Source organism: Cynocephalus volans, chromosome 8, assembly GCF_027409185.1.
Source record: "Cynocephalus volans isolate mCynVol1 chromosome 8, mCynVol1.pri, whole genome shotgun sequence".
NCBI classification, from domain to species: domain Eukaryota; kingdom Metazoa; phylum Chordata; class Mammalia; order Dermoptera; family Cynocephalidae; genus Cynocephalus; species Cynocephalus volans.
Window position 1 is genome coordinate 102,546,897 of NC_084467.1, and position 19,762 is coordinate 102,566,658.

Sequence of the window (19,762 nt, forward strand, 5' to 3'; positions counted from 1 at the left end):
TCCCATCCTGGCAAATCTGACCTTTATCCTTTATGTACCTTGGCAGCCATCACCTGCCCCTCAGATTAATTTTTCCTCTTTTGTATTTCCTTTGCACCTCGTGCATACTTCTGTAGGCAAATGTATCTCACGGTTTTGCAAAAATTTGCTTAGCTCTCTGTGTACTTAACCCATGGCTAACACAGAGGAGGACAGGAAAGAAAAGCCGCACAGCTCTCTTGTCCAAAGGCTGTAGAACTCCCCGCGCCCCGGCATGAAAGTGGTTTGTGCAAAGGACAAATAATGCAGCGACGCGGCCAGGCCACCCAACAGCCGTCGAGCCCACCGTACGCAGGGGCCCTGGATTAACACGAATGCTGTCCCTCCCGGTGTGCCTCCAAACCCACTTCCTCCTTCCTCTCACTTTAAGCGGCGCGGACAGAAATCCCCCTCCGTCCCAAACGTTTTTTTTTTTTTTTTTTTTAAACAGGAAGCCAGAGGCCCGGGTGCAAGGCATCCAGCACGGTCTCAGGCGCCCTCGTCGCCCGTCGTCCCTCGGTCCCAGCTCCGCCGCCCGCGCAGACGCCCCGCCCCGGCCCGCCCGGCCCCGCCGCCCGCGCTCCCACCCCCACCTCCAGCCCGGCGTGTCGGAGCCGGAGTCGGAGCCAGAGCCCGGCGCGCCTGGGGCTCGCGCGCCGCGCCGGGCGAGAGGGCCGCCATGGAGCTGGAGGAGGCGTTCCAGGCGGTGGGGGAGATGGGCATCTACCAGATGTACTTGTGCTTCCTGCTGGCCGTGCTGCTGCAGGTGAGTCCCTCCGTCCCCTCCGCCCCCCACCGCCCGCCGCAGGGCCGCCGAACACCCGAGGTGTGGCGAGCGCCGCGCGATGGCCTGGGCCCGGCAGCGCCAGGGCCGCCCGCGGGCCTACGAGCCTCTCCGGTTCGCCCGGGTCCCCCCATCCCGCCAGCTTGAGGGGGGCAAGGTATGTAGGGGGATGTGCTCCAGCTGATGATCTAATTAATAAGGTATGCAGAATAGCATTACCTGTAATATGGTGCAAACATGAAAGGGAATTGTTACCCTAACCTGTGGCACTGTCTCCTTGGAATCTAGGACACAGACATAACCCCGATAACCTGCAGACAAAAGGTTGGGTCTAGGGCCGCCTCCTTCATTCGGCTCTGGATATCTACTTACCATTTTCTGGATTTGAGGGGACTTACTATTTTAGGGGCTTTCAGCGCATAGGATTTATTCCTCTCTGGTTTAAGTTCTGCTGGGTTATTCAGTCCTGAGGCCAGGCTTGGGTTGAGACTTTTATAAGCCAATAGTGCCTCGTCTGTGGTTGTCAAATAAATCACTTCTTCATTGTACAGACTTCTCGGAACCTACTTGCATACCCCAACCTAAAAATGTGGGTTCCATGTGCTAAAGGTCACTACATCCTAACATTTCCAGGCAAGAGTTACTCCTCCTTCACCAACCAAATGGCCCATTCGACATCAGTTGCTTCTGCCAATATTCTAAAGGCATTTCGTTGACAAATCCTTTATTAGTTATCTACTGTGAATGAGCTAGCCCGTTTACTCATTCCTTCAGTCCACTCAGTGCCCAGTACGTGTTGAACACAGGGATGCACTGGCGGACACATCAACATCCCTGCCTTCATGAAGCTTGCATTCTCGTGGGAGTGGGGTGGAGCAGGCAGACAGTCAAGTAATTGTAGCTGACATGTGATGATAGTTATTCTGCAGGAAGTTCAGGGTGGTCATGGGTATAACCATGAGTCCACAAGTTGCTTAAACCTTGTGTAAGGCAATGGCTGAACAGGAGAATGGGGGAGGTAGGGGTTGACTTACTCACTCTCTTTTTCTGTTAAAATGTTTGCAAGTTTATTTGATTTCATCACCAGCCAGAAAAACAGTTCAAGTGATGGACTGATATATGGAGTCAGTTCTTTATCTTGTAGAACAAGTTCTCAGCTCACAAATATGCAGTTCTCAGCTCACAAATATGCAGTATTCTGAAGTTCTTTTAAGCTTGTTGTTTTAACTTTAAATTCACTTTCTCTGTGGAGAAAAATTGTTCATGCTAAATCACGAGAGCATTTAATAAGAGTACAGAGAAAACATAATTGCAACCACGATGCCTGTTCTTCATTTATAAGTTTCTTTGAGAAAATTCTTTTTCTGTTGCAACCAAGAATTCCAGGAACATACTCCCTCTCTGAACAATCCCACCACCCCACCTCTCTATCCCTACTCTCTACTTCCTGTGTTACCATCTTCTTACCTGCCTAGCTAGGTATCCACTGACTTGGAAAAGTTTCTCTTGAGTGAAGGGCAGTACTAAGAAGGCCAGTGTTCTAGGATCAAGACCTGTGAAGTTTCCTTCACTTACTTTTGTTAGTAGTTGACCCATCTGGTTAGTTTGCTACCAAAGAGTTCCAAGCCCATAATCATGACTGTTGACTAAACCTTGGCTGACATATGGTCAGTATTTGCCATACAAAGATCAGGTCTTAGGGTGCTGGGAATGAGTGACTGATTGTTTATTTTGTAGGTATGGGCTGGGGAGGGGCCCTGTGGCTGTGTCTATACTAATGGAAGAGGTGCCCCAGTCTAGGCAGAAGTGAGTACTTCACAGCTGCTACTTGTTTATGAGGACTCAACTGCTGCATATAATCCAAGCAGTTGTAGGGCCACCTAAAGCTATCCTGGATATGAGAGTGGAATTCCCCAAAGACCTCTCTACCAAGTCTGTTGTTAGAGACATTTTGGGTTAGGGGAGCAGGCCTGTGGAGTGAGCATACTGGGGAAGCCCATTACACAGTTGTAGCGTGGATGATTTTGTCATTCTTGGGTGGATGGTGGTGGGGGACAGGTGGACAATTGCTTCTCCCAACAGAGGGAAAAGTAAGAAGGCTTTTTCACAGATTGATTTAAATGGAAGAAGGTTGATGTTTGTCTTCTTTTAAAATCAAGATTTTTCTTACCATGTCCAAGGAAGGTACAGAACAACAGCACAGCAGCACTTTCAGAGAGAGGGAGCCTGTACTTCTGCAGGAGTCTTTTCTCCCCCAGCCAAAAGGCACAAAACTGGAGGACAGACATGGAAGCTTTACAGATACTTTTACATTTTCTCCTTCTGGAATCATTATTATTATTAGTTTTTGAATGGTTTTAACTCCCTTTACTTCAAACCCATCCAGGTTCAAACTAAAAGGACAAAAGCACATTCCAGGCCAACTCTAAAGGTCTTTAGGTTAACTGTTTTCTTGAATTATTGATAACTTCATGTAGATTGTCAAAAGTTACCTCACTATCCAACCAATTTCCTTTGGCTAGGAGACTTGCCTTCACACTCCTTGCAAACGATCTTTGGACTCTCCATAGTAATCAACTTTCAGATACAGAAAGAAAAGATGCAGATTTCATATTTCCCTTTAGCATGATAAGATGTGAATGCGCTGTTAATAGTGATATGCAGTTTCAAAGTACATAAACAAAAAGTTAAAGAAAAAAGATTGCCTTATATAAAACTGATTGACTTATGAATAAGCAATAAGATTTACAATTATACAGTAAAAAAGTTTTAGAAAAATTCTTACCATCAAAATTCACTTGCTCTCCCTAAGGTCAGAGCTATTGCGGTATTTAAATAAATATGAATAATTCTACTTAGTTTATTACTGTTTCTCCCTTCTGATGGTGATTGACACCATATTCACTATTCTGTGTTTGTGTGTGTGTGTGTGTGTGTTTGTTTGCCAGGGTGTCTGGAAAAGGAAGGTTGGAATACAATTTGTTATTTCTTGATTCATTTAGACATAAAATGAAAATGGACCCTACTTCTTTGTTGTAAGCCAGAGGCTCTACTCCTTCATTTTCCTCAGGATCATGAATCATAGTTTGTGGTATAATTTGCACAGAATTTAAAACATCCATTAACCAACAGGAGCATGTAACCTGTAACAAGCATTAGTTTCACCAGCAAAATTATGACGCTGTGCTGTGAACCTTATTTTGTGATACAGTATTCTGGTGTTCAGGAATGTTATTTTTATGTAAACTCTTAATGATCCAAACCTTATTTTTCAGATCCTAGAACTACGAGTGCATTAATATTATCCATACAACAAATATCTTTTTATGGCATTTAAGAAAGTGAAATGATTGAACAGGTATTTTAACTATAATAGTCAGCACATGAAAAGATGTTTAACTTCTGTGGTCATCTGGGACAGGCATATTAAAATGGCTATGAAATACCATTTCATACTTATTATTTTAGCAAATATTAAACAGTCTGACAGTACCAGTGTGATGAAAATGAGGAGAGATAGGAACTACCTCACTTAGAGAACAATTTGATGCTGTCCAGTAAGATTAAAATCAGCATTGAACCTCTAAGTACATATCTTACATAGTATCTCTTGAACATGTACATAAGGAGATGTGTATAAGATGTTTATTGCAGCAATGTTTGTAATAACAAAAATTAAAAACCTCCTAAATGACTTTCAAAGAGGGACCAGATAACCTGGTGTAAATTTGACAGAATACAAAAGCTAAAATGAATGAACTAGATCTATGGACAACTATATGAATGAATCTCCAAAACACAGTGTTGAGTGGAAAAAATAAGCAGTGCTATATATGCAGTGAGACATGTATTCTTAATACACATTTTAAAAACACAAAATAATACTATTTGAATTGTGAATGTGTATAAACAATGTGGAAGTACAGACATGGAGTAGAAGGATCCACAGCCAATACATTAGATTGGCTGCCTCTTGGGAAGGAAGGAAAGGAGTGGATTTGGGGAGGGGAGTACAAAGGAGATTTCATCTGCATCTGTAATACTGTATTTTAAAAATCTGAAGCAAATATAAAATACTCTCATTTGTAATAATTGTGAAAATGGGTTCATGAATCTTGTTTTTTATTCATTTTGCTTTTCTATATTAAATTTTTTACAAATTAAATAATGGTAAAGAAAAGAAGATATGTATATCTAGGAGTGAATGCTACAATTTGCTCTATGAGAATATGGCTTATTCTTTAAATTGATACTCCTTTAGTCAATTATGGCTGCGAATTGTAGTCGTTTAACACAGGAAAGTGGGGTAAAGTGTGTTTTGTTCAGAGTGTGTATTAGTCTGTTTCTATTGCTTATAACAAAATACACGGAACTGGGTATTTTATAAAGAAAATGAAACTTATTGCTTACAGTTTCTGAGGCTGAGAAGTCCACAGTCCATCTGATGGTGGCAGCAGTGACCCATGGGTCTCACATTGCAAGATGGTGGAAGCAGAGAGAGCAAGAGAGAGACTCTTCATGCTCCCCTTTTAAAGCCCTCCAAACCACACCCATGACCACCATTTTTTAATGCATTCACTATGGTGTGGTCTTATAATCTAATCACCTCTTCCAGGCACTACCTTTCAATTACCATAATAGGATTTCCCACCCTCTTAACAGTCACAGTGGACACCAAGTTTCTAACACATGAAACGGGGGGGGGACACAATTCAAGCTTCAGTGAGTTTGGGGGGGCCATAATTCAATCCACTACAGGGTGTTTTATGAAACTTTCTGTAGAATACTGAAACACCTAACCTTCCTGCCTGCTTATATTTGTCACCATGTCCCACCTTCCAGAGGAGGTCATAGGAAAACTACCTTTTGATGAGATATCACTGAGGTGATAGCTGGTTCTTCTAACTTCCCCACCATAAGCAAGTGATGAAGTTCACTCCAATCATGCCCCAGGGTATTCTCACCACTACCAGGGGTTCAGCCATGATGAGAACCAATGGCATTAGTAAGAGCTTCTCTATTATGACTTGAAAACGTGACCATCTACCAGGGTTCCCTGGTAGTTTGAGCAAGTTTTATGCTGCTCCTATCTTCTGGAGCTTGGGTCTCCTGCGAGTTTATGATGATTTGAGAAACCTTTTGCCTGGGGATCCTTCCACCAGTTTAGGTGGGTGGGGCACCGCAAGTCAAAGAGACTAAAGCCGTGCTTGCCCCCAGTAAACTCTCAGGAAAACTGTTGTTGTCCGTAGACAGACACTGCCCCCTGGTGTACAGCAGATGAAGTTGCAAATCTATCCTGTACTCAGATTTCCATCTAGGGAGCTTGCGGGGATACAGGAGGCCTCTAGAAGGTTTAGGGAGCTCCTTTGGGTCCCAATCTCAAGAACTGGGGTGTGCCTTGGAAAGAAACTAGCCTGACGCCTCTGCAGCACCCAGACCTCCAGTGGCATGCCTGACAAGGCCATTCCCAGCTGTTTGACTTGTGTTCTGACAGAGAAAGCATTATCTTACTACCCAGCACAAAGACAGTTACTAAAACTGTGAAGATAGGAAATGTGGCTGTCACAGAAAGTACACAAGACTAGAATGCTGTGCTGCTTTCCTACGAGGTGGCTCAGTGAACTTGGCAAATGACCCCTCAGTCTTTACTATGCACTTGGAATGTCTGGATCATGAAAGTTTAATTTGTTTTGCAAGTTTAGAGTCTTTTAAAGTTGCCCAGTGCGCTACAAGTAGTTGGCATCGTGTCAGTGTTGATCTTGGTCTTCAGAATACTAGCTTGGTTCATCACTGCAGTTAGAGGCTACCTTAGAAGCAAAAGGCCATCAAATCCAGAGACACACACAGCTCAGCAGTTTCTCCTCTCTGACTTCCTCGACCAAACGTGCAAACAAACTAATGTCTGTGTTCACGGGCATCATACTGTACTCAACAAGTAGTACAAGGTGACTGTAGAAAAGAGAGGAAATATAGAAAAGAAAAAAGAAAAAAAAAATCACCACAGCATCTACCACCCAGAAGTAAAGCTTGCTTACATTTTGATGTTTAGCCTTCTAGACTTTTTGTTACATAAATATGTACATTTGTCTTTTTGCAGAAATTGTATTATACCCTGATTCTGTCTCTCAGCAATGTCGCGAATGCCTTGCCGTGCTCAGAAACAAACTGTGCATTTTTAATGGCTGTAGCATAGGACTCCAGTACATGGCTGTACCACACTTTGCTTGTTCTGTTCTCTGTTGTTGCATGTGTTGTTTTCTCTTTTTCAGAGTTCAGAAACAACGCAGCCCACTGCATCGGGCTGTTCTTGTCCTGGCCTCTGCTTCTTACTGGTGGTCGTTCATGACCCTTCTCAGGCCCAGACTTCCCCTGCCACCACTGCTTTCATTCTCCCCAGATGCTCTTTGTCTGGATGAAAAAGATGCTCCTTATCTGGCGTAAACTTCCTAAATATCCTTTTACTTCAATCTTTATTTTTCTCCTCACCTATCACTATGTTTCTCCACAGAGAAATAACCTTCTCTGTCAGGGCACGTGTCTGTGAGGAAGGTATGTTCCTACCCTCTTTCCCAGGATATGCTTTCACCTTTGCTCTGGATTCTGTTACTCCATCAGTTATTTCCAGTCCTATCTCCTTACTCATTCTCTGACATCCCAAAGAATGGCTGCATGGAAGGTGTAGGTGTTGTCTGGAATCTTTACATTAACTCATAGTGAGAGGGCTACTCCCTTTTCTGTTCTTCTTTAATCTTTCTGTTTATCTAAGGAGAAAGTCTCATTTGGTGCTAGCACTTCTCAAAACATTTGCAAATATTTCCGTTTTAAGGAAGGGAATGAACTAGAATGAAAGAATTAAAGGAGGTTCAGACTTTGGCATATAAGCGTTACCTAGTTAGAATTTAATAACATTATTCTGTTTCATTGCATTATTATTTATTTTCTTTTAAAACTTTTTAAAATTACAAAACATTTCGAATGGAGAAATACAAAGAATAATATCACAAACACACATGTACCTACTTCCAGATTTGATAAAGGCTAATATGTGGCCATATTTGTTTAAGGTTGTGTCAGTCATAGTTCAACCAGAGAGGCAGGAAGCAGAACCCCTAGGATGGACACGTGTATACGTGTATATGTGGATGTGTGTGTGTATGATTTTACACACACACACACACACACGTAGTTGACGAATAATGTATTATGGGATCTGACCATATGCTATTGTGGGACATGGTTCAGCACTCCTGTAAGGCTTTTGTCTTTGTGTATGATGTTGGAGCTTGAAATCTGCAGGGCAGACAGTTGGGAAGGGGAGATCTGAGCTGTAGCCCATCAAAATTGACTGGAATCTGTCATCCTCACTGCCTCCAACCTTGAACAAGCGGATTTCTCTTATCATAGAATTAAGCTTATATCTGACCAAGGAGTCAGGGCAACTGAAGGAGGATTCAGAGGAAAGTAGGGCAGTTGCAGGCCCAGCTGCTGTGCTGCACCAAGGTGAGCCACCAAATAAGTGGCAATGTACGTGAGGCACAAAAGCAACTGCCCCAACCAGTGAGCGTAAAAAACAAAACTAGCGGCTCCTTCACCTTCATCCCCAGCTCCCTGCCCCCAAGTCTTGCCTGAAAAATATGAGGGTACTTCAAAAAGTTCATGAGAAGATTCATATTAACTTTTAATTCTATTTTTCCATGAACTCTTTGATATACTCTATCTCTTGTGGCCCACTATATATAAAAACATACTAGCCAACACTTGGCATTGTAACATTGTATTTAGTTTTATAGTTCCATCCAGCAAGTGATATCTGTATTGATTTTTTAAAAATTGTATTTTATGTTAATTTCTTTAAGTTAAAAAATTGTAATTGATGTTATTTTTTAAAATTTTTATTTATTTATTTATTTATTTATTTATTTATTTATTTATTTATTTTAACTTCTCAATATACATTGTAGTTGATTTTCATGACCCTTTAAATAAAACCATACTAGCCAACACTTGGCATTGTAACATTGTATTTATTTTTATAGTTCCATCTGACAAGTGATATCTGTATTGATTTAAAAAATTGTATTTTTATGTTAACTTATTTAAGTTAAAAAATTGTAAATGATTTTAAAGAAGACTATTAAGTAAATAATTGCAGACAGGAAATGGACATGTAAAACTCTTGTGGGGGTACCAGGTGATTGAAGTTTAAGAAAAGCCCTATAATACTCCACAGATTGCTAAAAATATGTTCTTTATTTTTCTGTTTCTGTTTGGACTCCTTCTTTTGCCAAAGAATTCCTTCCCCTGAATTTTGTTTTAATTAACTTCCTAGCAGTCTTTCACTGCCTTGCTCAAGTATCAATTCACAACCTTTTCCTGATTCCCCTAGGTGGAATTCACGTCTCCTTTCTTTGTGCTCTCATGAACTTCATTTCTAGTACAGCTAATGTAGCATTCTTTATGATCCGCCTTGTATTTATAGCTTTGAATATATTTACTGAAGTATGTGCCTTGAAAGAAAGGACTCCTTCTTATCCATCTTTGTTTTCACTTGAGGCACATAATATGAAGTGTTGGTGCTTGCTAAATATTTTTTAAAAATTTAACCGAAATAACAGAAAGAGGGGTGATCAGGTGGTTGTATTCCCACTTTATGTCAAAGAGAGAAAGAGAAACAGATGCAGATTAAATAATTTGTCCAGAGTCTTAATTAGTGGTTGGAACCAAAGTTAGGTCCCAGAATTACTGATTTTTAATTTATCGTCTTTTTTGCTATACCATTCTGTGAGAAATAAGTTTAAAAAAAATATGGTCAACTATTATATACACAGTGGTGTGTTGTTCCTTGGAGAGATATAAAATTATAAGTTAGAGTTTCTTTCCTTCAGCAGATGACGAATCATTGGCAAATGAATTTAACTATATCTATGCATTTAAATAATGATACAAAGCAATATTTCCCCAGTAAATAATACAGCCAACTAATGCTCTGGAAATTAAGAAAAGAGATAGTATGGTCTAGAGTGGTTCATTGACGCCTTCAGAAAGACAGCTGGGCTTGAGCTGAACTTTGAAGCTTAGGTGTAGAGAGAAATGGGAAAGTCATTTCAGGTGGAAACACAAAGTTGGAAAGAGAGTAGAAGAGGAAATAATCTACACCCGTGCTACACAGTGTGGTCCAGAGCAACAGTATTGTTGGAGCGTGTTAGAAATGCAGAATCTCAAGCTCCACCTCAGACCTAGGGAATCAGACTCTGCACGTTCAAGTTTGGGAAGCACTTATATATACTGTTAGCATAGTGCTGTACAATTTACTGTTGACTGTAGAAGCATCTCAGTTGACCTTCAGGATAGGTTAATTAGATATGAGTGAGTTAGATAAAGATAGACCATTAGTGTCCAATCTTACTGGAGGAGAACAAAGTTTAGAGAGATTTGGATTTGCTAGAGCTGAGGGTCAGGTATACAGATTCCATATGCTTTTTATACCACACAATGAATACATCATATTTGGGGAATTGAATAGGCTAGTACAGAAAGCTTGAATGTGGATTAGTTAGCAATTGGGCCATGTGGTGGAGGATCTGTAATGCTAGGCCACTTATCGTTTATCCATTAATATGTTTTGACCAGAACAGTTTTATGAAGAGTTTCAGGGAGACTGATCTGGTTGCATGCTGTGGATGGATTGGAATGAGGAAGAAATAGTACTTAGAGGCATCAGTTACTCAGAGCGTGTGTGCTCTAAATTTTAAATGCCAAAATGGGTAGTATCAGTAAAGCAGTCAACAAATATTTATTGAATAACCACTTTGTCCTGGGCACTGGGCATATGATCCTGCCTTCATGATTATGGTCTTGCTCATGTAATATTTTTCACTGAATTGATTAGATAACAGTACTAAATGCATACAAGATTAACAGTAATGACAACAATAAAATCATCTTTGATTTTTTTCCCCTTTTATTTCCCCTGAAAAAAGCTCTGGCCTCAAACTTAGGCGTCTCTCAACCTCATCATGGTTTTGCTATCAAGGTTATAAGTAACCTTGAACAAAATACTTAATTTCTGTGGGCCGGCCAGTTGGCTCAGTTGGTTAGAGTGCAGCCTTGTAACACAAAGGTTACAGATTCGGATCCCCCTACTGGCTAGCCGCCCCCCCTCAAAAAAAATTAATAGGTCTGCATCTCATTTTCAAAATAAATATCGTACTTAACCATGACTTCACAGCACAGGATATTGTGATGAGGTAATTATGGGAGACGTTTTTGGCTTCCTAAGAAATATTATAAAAGCTCATAATGCTGTTGATATAAAATTACTTTTAAAACCTTCACTTTTTGAAACTTTTAAAATTTCAGTCCCCTCGTACATTTAGTCATTTTTCTAATTATAATTACATTGAAAGGGGGGAAAAATCCAGCCATCTGTGGCATTTGCTCTCCTTCCCTGGAGGTAGAGCTGGAGAAGACAATGATTTATTTGAGATGTCGTTAGTCCCACTCTGAAGGAGAATGGATAGTGGTTTCCTTTGTGGCTTTAAGGCCCATCTGCTGATGAGTACGATTTCATCAGACAAAAATATGTGGGTGAGTGTGTGCATGTAGTTGTAGAGAAATAGTAGAGAGAAAAACGAGAGAGTATTTTTTTTCCTCTGGGGAAAAAAACAGGATGTGAGCTATGTGAAACAGTCATAGCCAAAGATGGCAAACCAAGGAAAGCCACCCCCAAGTTTTCTGTGTGTAGGTGCTGCTTTCCCATGGCTAGTTAAGTGCTAAACCATCTTTGACTTCCTGTGACCATATGACTGGTCTGTGTGGCTCTGGTATAGAGGACCTAACATTAATCAGTATGGGGGGTTTAAGCATCATCTCTCTGACCTAATCTCTCATGTGCCTCCTTCATAGAGTTTATCACTCAGTGTCATTGCTGCCTGCCTACTCTGTCTGCCTATGATTAGCAAAACCAAGCATGACTATGGGTGTCAGAGGAGACAGAAAGGTTGACACTGTTTTATTAAGGCTGGCACCGCATGGAATTGTTGCAGGTTTCTGACCCTTCTGGTGGCCCTGTGTGTTCTGTTCAGGACTTTGGATGTATATGTGTGTGTGCATGGGGTGGGCAAAGGAGACATTGGGAGCATTGGGAGGAGGGCAGAGAAGATGGGGAAGGGGGAAAGCACTTACTCCACCTGCCCATTGCTCTGAATAACACTGGTTAACACTGGTTAATACAGATAATACTGATTAACTGGAATTCACTCTTCTCTACATTATGAGTACGGGTATACGATGGTACTTCAAAAAGTTCATGGAAATAACAATTACAAGATAATATGAATCTTTTTGTAAACTTTTGGAGTACCTTCGTATATCAACACCACTTCTTTGTTTTTGAATTGCTTTCTTCAGATTGTAGTTTCTACTGAGAATGGTGCCTTCATAATGAAACATGCCTCAGATCAGAGGACCTTTTGGAGCATTTACTCTTTTACCCAGAACATTGCTTATGCTAGAACAATCCAGATAGGACGTGTTAGTGAATATTCAACAGGATGTTAGAACAGTGCCTGGCACACAGCGATGCAGAAGCATATGCTGTTATCATAGTGTTCCATCCTGGGCATTTATTCATTCACTTGTTGGGCAGGTAAGCTCTGCGTTATTTGCTTTGGAAGCACAAAGGTGAATCAGACATAGATCCTGCCCTCAAGGAGAATATACTCCAATAGAAAAAATAAGACAAAAAAAAAAAAAGAAAGAAAAAATAAAACAAGCAAATACATAAATATAATGCAGTGAAGAAAATGACATGTGCTCTAGAAAAGCCCACATGGAGCTTTGGGGGTGAGCAGAAGCAGGAGAGGCCTACTGGAGGGGTTGGAGAGTAAGGCTTCATGGAGGAAGTGATATCTGAGTTGCATCTTGGAGGATGAGAAAAGTTCAAACATTCACAGCAGGAGGAAGTGACTTCCGAGTGAAGTGAATTGTATGAACCAAAGCAGAAAAGAGTGCGTTTAGAGAGAAAACATGACCAGTGTGCTTTGCCTGATTGAGGGCTGTGTGTTCACCAGGACATGAGTTTTGAGTCATCTCCTCAGTTCCCTTGCCCCGTGTTTTTCATTTCTTTATATCCATCAATTAAATTTCAGCAGATTGTAATTAGGAGGGGCAGTTACTAAGCGGGTGAAAGTAGATTTGTAATTATAGCTGCTGCTAAATGTGTAATCTGTCTGTTCTTGTAATTATTAAGGGTTTTATTTTTATAAGCAGATTGGCTCCTGTTCTAAGACTTCCTTAATAGTATGCAAATAGGGGCCAGGAAGCATATAAATCTGGGAACATATTTTCCTTTCCATTTTATAATAAATCACCCACACATACTGACCTCTGGCAGCTTTGTACATCTCCAGAGAGGCCCACAGTCAGTTGACTCCAAATACATTAGGACTGCTTTATATCCTCTCAGCCTTATCTAGAGTAGAAAACTGACATTGTGGGTTTTATATTAGCTTTCTGTTATGACACACAAAATGTTGTGACTTCTTTCTCTTTCTTTGACAGTAGTTCCATCATCCACTTGTGGGAAATTACCCTGCCTTTGCCTCTTCAGCTTATGCACTTAATAGCTGAATATGCCCCTACAGAATGGTGTGGAATCTGGGAGTTCTCCCCCAACTGGAGATAAAAAACTCTTGGCAAATCCCTCCACCTTTTTGTACCTCAGTCAACTCATCCATACGATGGGCTTGCTACTATATGCTGTAGGGAAATCACATACTTTGTATTTTTTAAACACTCATTCTGTTTAAATGTATTTTAAGACATCAAGTTCTAAGTTAATAGGGATAGTTTCTTATAGTAAGATTGTCTCACTCTGAAGCAGACTAATTATGTGTTTTCTGTAATAAACATTAAGCTTGAAATAAATGGAAACCTATAAATCAAAAGGCTGCATAGGGCTCAACACCTTATAAACCTAATTGTGAGTAGCAATAAAGCCCAGAACAATCAGTGACAAATGGCAAATGTGTTCAATAAATACTTATTGAATGAATGGGTGACATATTTTTTCTTTGGTGGGGACAACTATGTTTAGATCAAAAGAGGATTAAATACAGCTAAAGGTTATGAAATGAATATCTATACTTGGAATTTTGAATTTCTTTAAATCTTATAAGGAGTTGTATACCATATTTTATAACAGTATGTACTCAAGTACATATTATGCTTACCTGCTTTAATAAAGCAGTATTATGTATGCTGTTTTCTGAGATACTTAATGATGCCATGGTAGGTCTCTTGTTTAGATCATGAATACAAGGCCAAGATACCCCTGGCCCCCTGGTGACTGCTTATCTAGCTGAAGATACAGTGTTGAGGAAAAAATAGCTGGAATGTTAGTCTTTTAAATCTGAGCGAATAATGTGTGTCCCCCCCCCCAGTGTCAAACCATATAAGTGCAGAGTTCTTAGCATCAGACATATCTCAAATGTAGAAAAAAAAACTCTCTGAAAAAGTATAAAGTGCATTACATGTGGGATTGCTGATGGCTCTATTTATAGTAGGTCAAGAAGCTTCCTTTTCACACTTTTCTCCTTTGTGTCTGATGTGGCCGGCTCATTCTACAGGAACTGATCTTTCAAGGTTTGCAGGCTTACTGAGTGAGTTTTCGACACAGAAGGCAAATATCTCCAGTGTTTGGTTTTGTGTGTTTGCTCTTTCAGCTCTACGTGGCCACGGAGGCCATCCTCATTGCACTGGTCGGGGCCACACCATCATACCACTGGGACCTGGCAGAGCTCCTGCTGAATCAGAGTCACAGCAACCAGTCAGCTGGTGAAGAGCAGGCCTTTGGGGCCTGGCTCCTGACTGCCAATGGCAGCGAGATCCATAAGCACGTGCATTTCAGCAGCAGCTTCACCTCCATTGCTTCTGAGGTAACATCACGCCATTCTGATCACTAAAGGAATATTCTTCCCTGTCCCGACAGAACCCCTCTTTTTGTCTTGTTGATTTAAGTTTCAGCCACATCTTCAAGTAACTTTCTAGTAAATTGAAGAGTTGAAGGTTTTAATGTATCGAAGGAGAATATCCTATGAAAACACATTCTTTCTCCTTTCTTGGGAGAAACAAGAATCTTACCAAATTGGTAAGATGAATAAGATAAAAAACTTCAAAAGGGCTATGTTTTGGTTAGAGTGTCCTTTTAAAAAGTGAATTAAAACTTTCATCTCTCTTTATTATTACATATGCAAAAATTAACAAAGTAAAGAGAGAGAACCGTATTGACCCATCTATAACATTCATTGCTCATTTTTAAGTCCAGTCCTATGTGCAGACCACATGGGGTACCTTGACTGTACAATATAAAATACAAATGGTACCACCTAGTGTGGGCAGGAAGCCTTACTTTCAATGGGGCTTTGCTGGCCAGGGAGAAGGTTCTGGTCCTCCTGAGCCAGCTAAAGGTAAAGAAGCTGAGCATAGGCGGTCTGGTGAAGAGAAGCCCTGGGAGAGGAGGGACAGGGCTCGTGCTCAGCTGGAAAGCCCAGGTTCTGGTTATTAAAACGCTGAAATACTCCTGTCTCCATTGCCTGCTCCCCATAATCTACCCATGTACCTGTCACCACCTTGGCTCTGTCCTTGGACCCTATAATCCAGTTAATTGAATAAATGCCTGATGCTGTAGGGGGCCTCAGGACCCTTGCCAGCTCTCAGTTCTTGTTGCCGTGCTAGTCGGCTCCCCCCAAATCCCTTTGACCACTCCCCTGCAGTGACACCTGAGCGCCTGCCAGATGCCCTGTCTCATTGCCAGTCCAGACCTGGAAACTGCCCTCGTGTGTGTGTGTGTATGTGTGTGTGTCTGCGTGTCTGTGCCCTCGTGTGTGTGTGTGTGTGTGTCTGCATGTCTGTGCCCTCGTGTGTGTGTGTGTCTGTGTGTGTGTATCTGCGTGTCTGTGCCCTCGTGTGTGTGTGTGTGTCTGTGTGTGTGTGTCTGTGTGTGTGTGTCTGTGTGTGTGTGTCTGTGTGTGTCTGTGTGTGTGTGTCTGCATGTCTGTGTGTCTGTCTGTCTGCACCATGGACCCAGCCAGCCTTAGCTGTCATTGATTATCACCCTTTGGGTGAAACATACTAAATACAGAGGAGGCAGGCTGAGGGTGAGTTTGGCCTTTCCTTAGGTGTCCCCCATTGGAAGGAATAATTATTAGATTAACTTTTTAAGTGACTGCCAAAGCAGTATTTCTGACAGTAATCCAGTCGTGCCACCCCACACTCAGCAATCTCCAGCAATTCTCCCCCTGCACACAGAACACAGTGGAGACCTTCTGTGTTGTGTACAAGGCTCCTCGCACTTCACAGCTTGGTCCGGATGTGCTTTTCCAGCCCCACTCTGTACTTGCACCTGCTCTCCCCTTCCCGGGGGTGTTTCCTGTTTCCCACACGTGCCCAAGCTCTCAGCCTAAACCTGTTACCTCGGGCAGGAACGCCCTCACCACTGACCCCACCTCCACCAGTGAAATGCTAACCTGCCCTCTAAGGCTCACTTTCAATGTCACCTTCCCTGTGAAATCTTCCCAACCTGCTCTCTAGAAGTAAATACACTTTGGTTTCTGCTCCAGTAACATTTGGTTTGCACTTATGTTACAGACTGCTGTTTTTGGTTCAAATCTATTTTTTAAAAGTCCTTTGAAGGCAGAACCATGTTTTGGTCATCTTTGTATCTCCATGGGCTACAAGCATCAACAGTAACTTCCCCTACCAACACCACTACTAACCTATTAAATAGCAAGTGGCATTGTTAAATGATTACTATATGCCAGGCATTGTGACATTTTATAGCCCAATAATCTTCAAAATAATTCTGTGAGGTAGGCATTATTTTTTCCATTTTACAGATGAAAACATTGAGACTCCTTGAGGTCCAGGTTAGCCAATAAGAGTAAAGCTGGGATTTGGACCCAAATTTGTCTTAACTCAGAAGCCTTTGCTTGTAATTATTGTACTTTTTAGGAACCTATCCAATCAAATTGGTATACACATCTTTTAGGTGCTTTTTGATAGATAGCCAAAGAATTTGAAATAATTCTTTTTTATTTGGAAATAATTTCGAACTGACATAGATTTCAAGAGTACCCTTATGTATAAGTCTGTTTTGTGTTGCTATGACAGAAATACTGAGACTGGGTAATTTATAAAGAATAGAGGTTTATTTGGCTTATGATTCTAGGACAGCTGCATCTGGCACGAGCCTCAGGCCGCTTCTACTCATGGCAGAAAGTGGCAGGCAGCCCAAGGGTACAAGCAGACCATATAGCAAGAGGGAGAGAGGGAGAGAGGGAGAGAGGGAGAGGGAGAGGTGGGCAGAGAGAGAGAGAGAGAGAGAGAGGGAGAAAGAGAGAGAGAGAAAGAGGGAGGGAGGGAGGGAGAGAGGGAGGGAGGGGGGAGAGAAGGTGCCAGGGTCCTATAAATAACCAGCTCTTGTGGGAACTAATAGAGCGAGGACTAACTCACTACCCCTCCTCCCCCGGGGAGAGCCTTAATCCACTCATGAGAGATCTGCCCCCATGACTCAAACAGCTTCCAACACTGTCATGTTGGGGATCAGATTTCTGCATGAGTTTTGGGGGGACAACACATCCAAACTCTTAACATCTTATATCCTTTAGTTTTGTCTATTTAATATTGTGCTTCATTGGTGTTATTGATGACTTTCTATTTTTTTCTAAGCCATCTGAAAGTTGCATATGCCAGTGCTCTTTTATGCCCAAATACTTGAGTATGTATTTTCTAAAAATAAGGACATTCTGTCATATCATCACAGTAGTTATCAATTGAAGAAACTTAACATTGATGCTATAGTTTTAGTTAAACTATACCCAATTTTGGCATACCATCCATATCTAATTTTGTAACTTGATCCAATATTGTCTGTGATGGTTAATTTTAGGTGTCAACTTGACTAGATCAAAGAATACCTAGAAACCTGATAAAGGATTATTTTTGGGTGTGTCTATGAGGGTGTTTCTAGAGGAAATTGGCATGTGAGCCTGAGTGGACTGGGTGGGAAAGATCCATCTCCTCAATGTGAGTGGGCACTATCCACTCTGCTGGGGGCCCAGAGAAAACAAAAACAGAGAAAAAGGTGAATCTCTCTGCTGGAGCTTGGATACATTCTTCTTTCCTGTCCATGCACATCAGAACTAGAGACTCCAATCATTGGGTTCCAGGACTTACACCAGTGGCACCTCCAGCTCTCAGGCCTATGGCCTCAGACTGAGAATCACACTATTGGCTTTTCTGGTTCTGAGACTTCTAGACTTGGACTGAGCCACACTACCAGCATCCAGTTTGCAGATGACCTGTCGTAGGACTTCTCAGCCTTCACAATTGTGCGAGGAATTCCCCTAATAAATCCCCTCTCATATATTTATATACATATCCTATTGGTTCTGTCTCTCTGGAGAACCAGACTAACACATTGTCCTTGATAGGGTTGTTTTTTCCTCTCATGTACTGAATTCAGTTCAGGATCCCATATTCATTTAGTTGTCATAGCTCTTCAGTATTCTTTGACCTTCAGGCTTTCATTTTCTTTTATGCCAGTGATATTTTTAAAGAATTTATACCTCCTCCCCTTTTAAAAATAAGAATGTTCTTTATTTTGGGTCTGTCTGATGATTTCTCACTCAAGTTGTTTATGCATCCCCAGACAGAATAGTACATAGTGATGTTGTGTCCTTCACAGGGTATCACATCTAGAGACACACAATATCCATCTGTGCCTTTTTGGTGATGTTAATTTTAATTATCCATTCCAGGTATTTTCTGACTTCACACAGTTACTGTTTTTTTCATTTCAAGGAATATGTAAATTTGTTTTTCTTTATCAGAACACCCCGCCCAATTTAGCATCCATTGGTGATTTTTGCGTGCATTAATCTAGACTATGATGGTGACAAAATGATTATTTCTTAACTCGAGTACTACCTGCACATTTACCACCCTGCATCCTGCTTTCTACTGTAAGCAAGGACCCTTTCTTCTACCTTGTTTGTCTGCCTGCCTGTCTATCCATCTACCATAAGTATGTACCTATGGATTCCTGTTTTTTTAATGAATATTCATATTCCGGTGCTCAAATTATCCCCAATTTATCAGAGGGAACCTCTTCAAGCTGGCTCTTGTATCCTTTTATTTTTAATTAAAATTTTTATTTTGAAATAATTGTAGATGTACATGCAGTTGCAAAAAACAGTACAGAGAAATTTCATGTACCCTTTACCCAGTTACCCCCAATAGTAGCATCTTCCAAAATTATAGTATAATGTCACAGCTAAAATATTGACATTGACACAGCTAAATTACAAAACATTTCCATCACCACAAGAATACCTTATGTTGACCTTTTACAGATACTCTCACTTCCCTTGTACCCTGTACCCTTTCCCTAATCCCTGGTAACCACTAGTCTGTTCTCTTATACTATAATTTTGTCATTTTAAGAAAGTTATAAAAATGAAATCATAGTGTAGAAACCTTTTAGGACTGGCTTTTTTCACTCAGCACAATTCTCTGCAGATTCATCTAGGTTTAGTTATATTACTGTATTTAAATAATACATCCTGAATTGGGGTATATTGAAGTGGGGGTAGATTGATTCCTCCCACTTTATTGTTTTTCAAAATTGTTTTAGTTATTTTAATTTCTTTGCCTTTCCATATAAATTTTAGAATAATTTTGTCTATATCTACAATAAAATCCTTGCAAGATTTGGATAGGAGTTTTGTTAAACCTGGGTATCTATTTGGAGAAAATTGGCATCTTTACTATGCTGAGTCTTTCAGTACATGAACACTGTGTTATTTTGAGCCGCTTTAGTTTCTTTCATCAGCATTTCACAGTCTTTAGTACGTATATAAATCCTGAACATGTTTTGATAGAGTTACACCTAAATATCTA

At 40.9% G+C, this 19,762-nt stretch overlaps 1 protein-coding gene across 1 annotated transcript in view; it reads left to right on the forward strand.

Moving 5' to 3' along the window:
* The first annotated feature begins 697 nt into the window (after positions 1–697).
* The window catches only part of SLC22A15 (solute carrier family 22 member 15), a 69,708-nt gene continuing 50,643 nt past the window's right edge, over positions 698–19,762 (forward strand). The window contains exons 1-2 of the mRNA XM_063106878.1: positions 698–784; positions 14,527–14,739. Coding sequence (XP_062962948.1) covers positions 698–784; positions 14,527–14,739 — 300 coding nt within the window. The remainder of the gene's footprint in view (positions 785–14,526; positions 14,740–19,762) is intronic.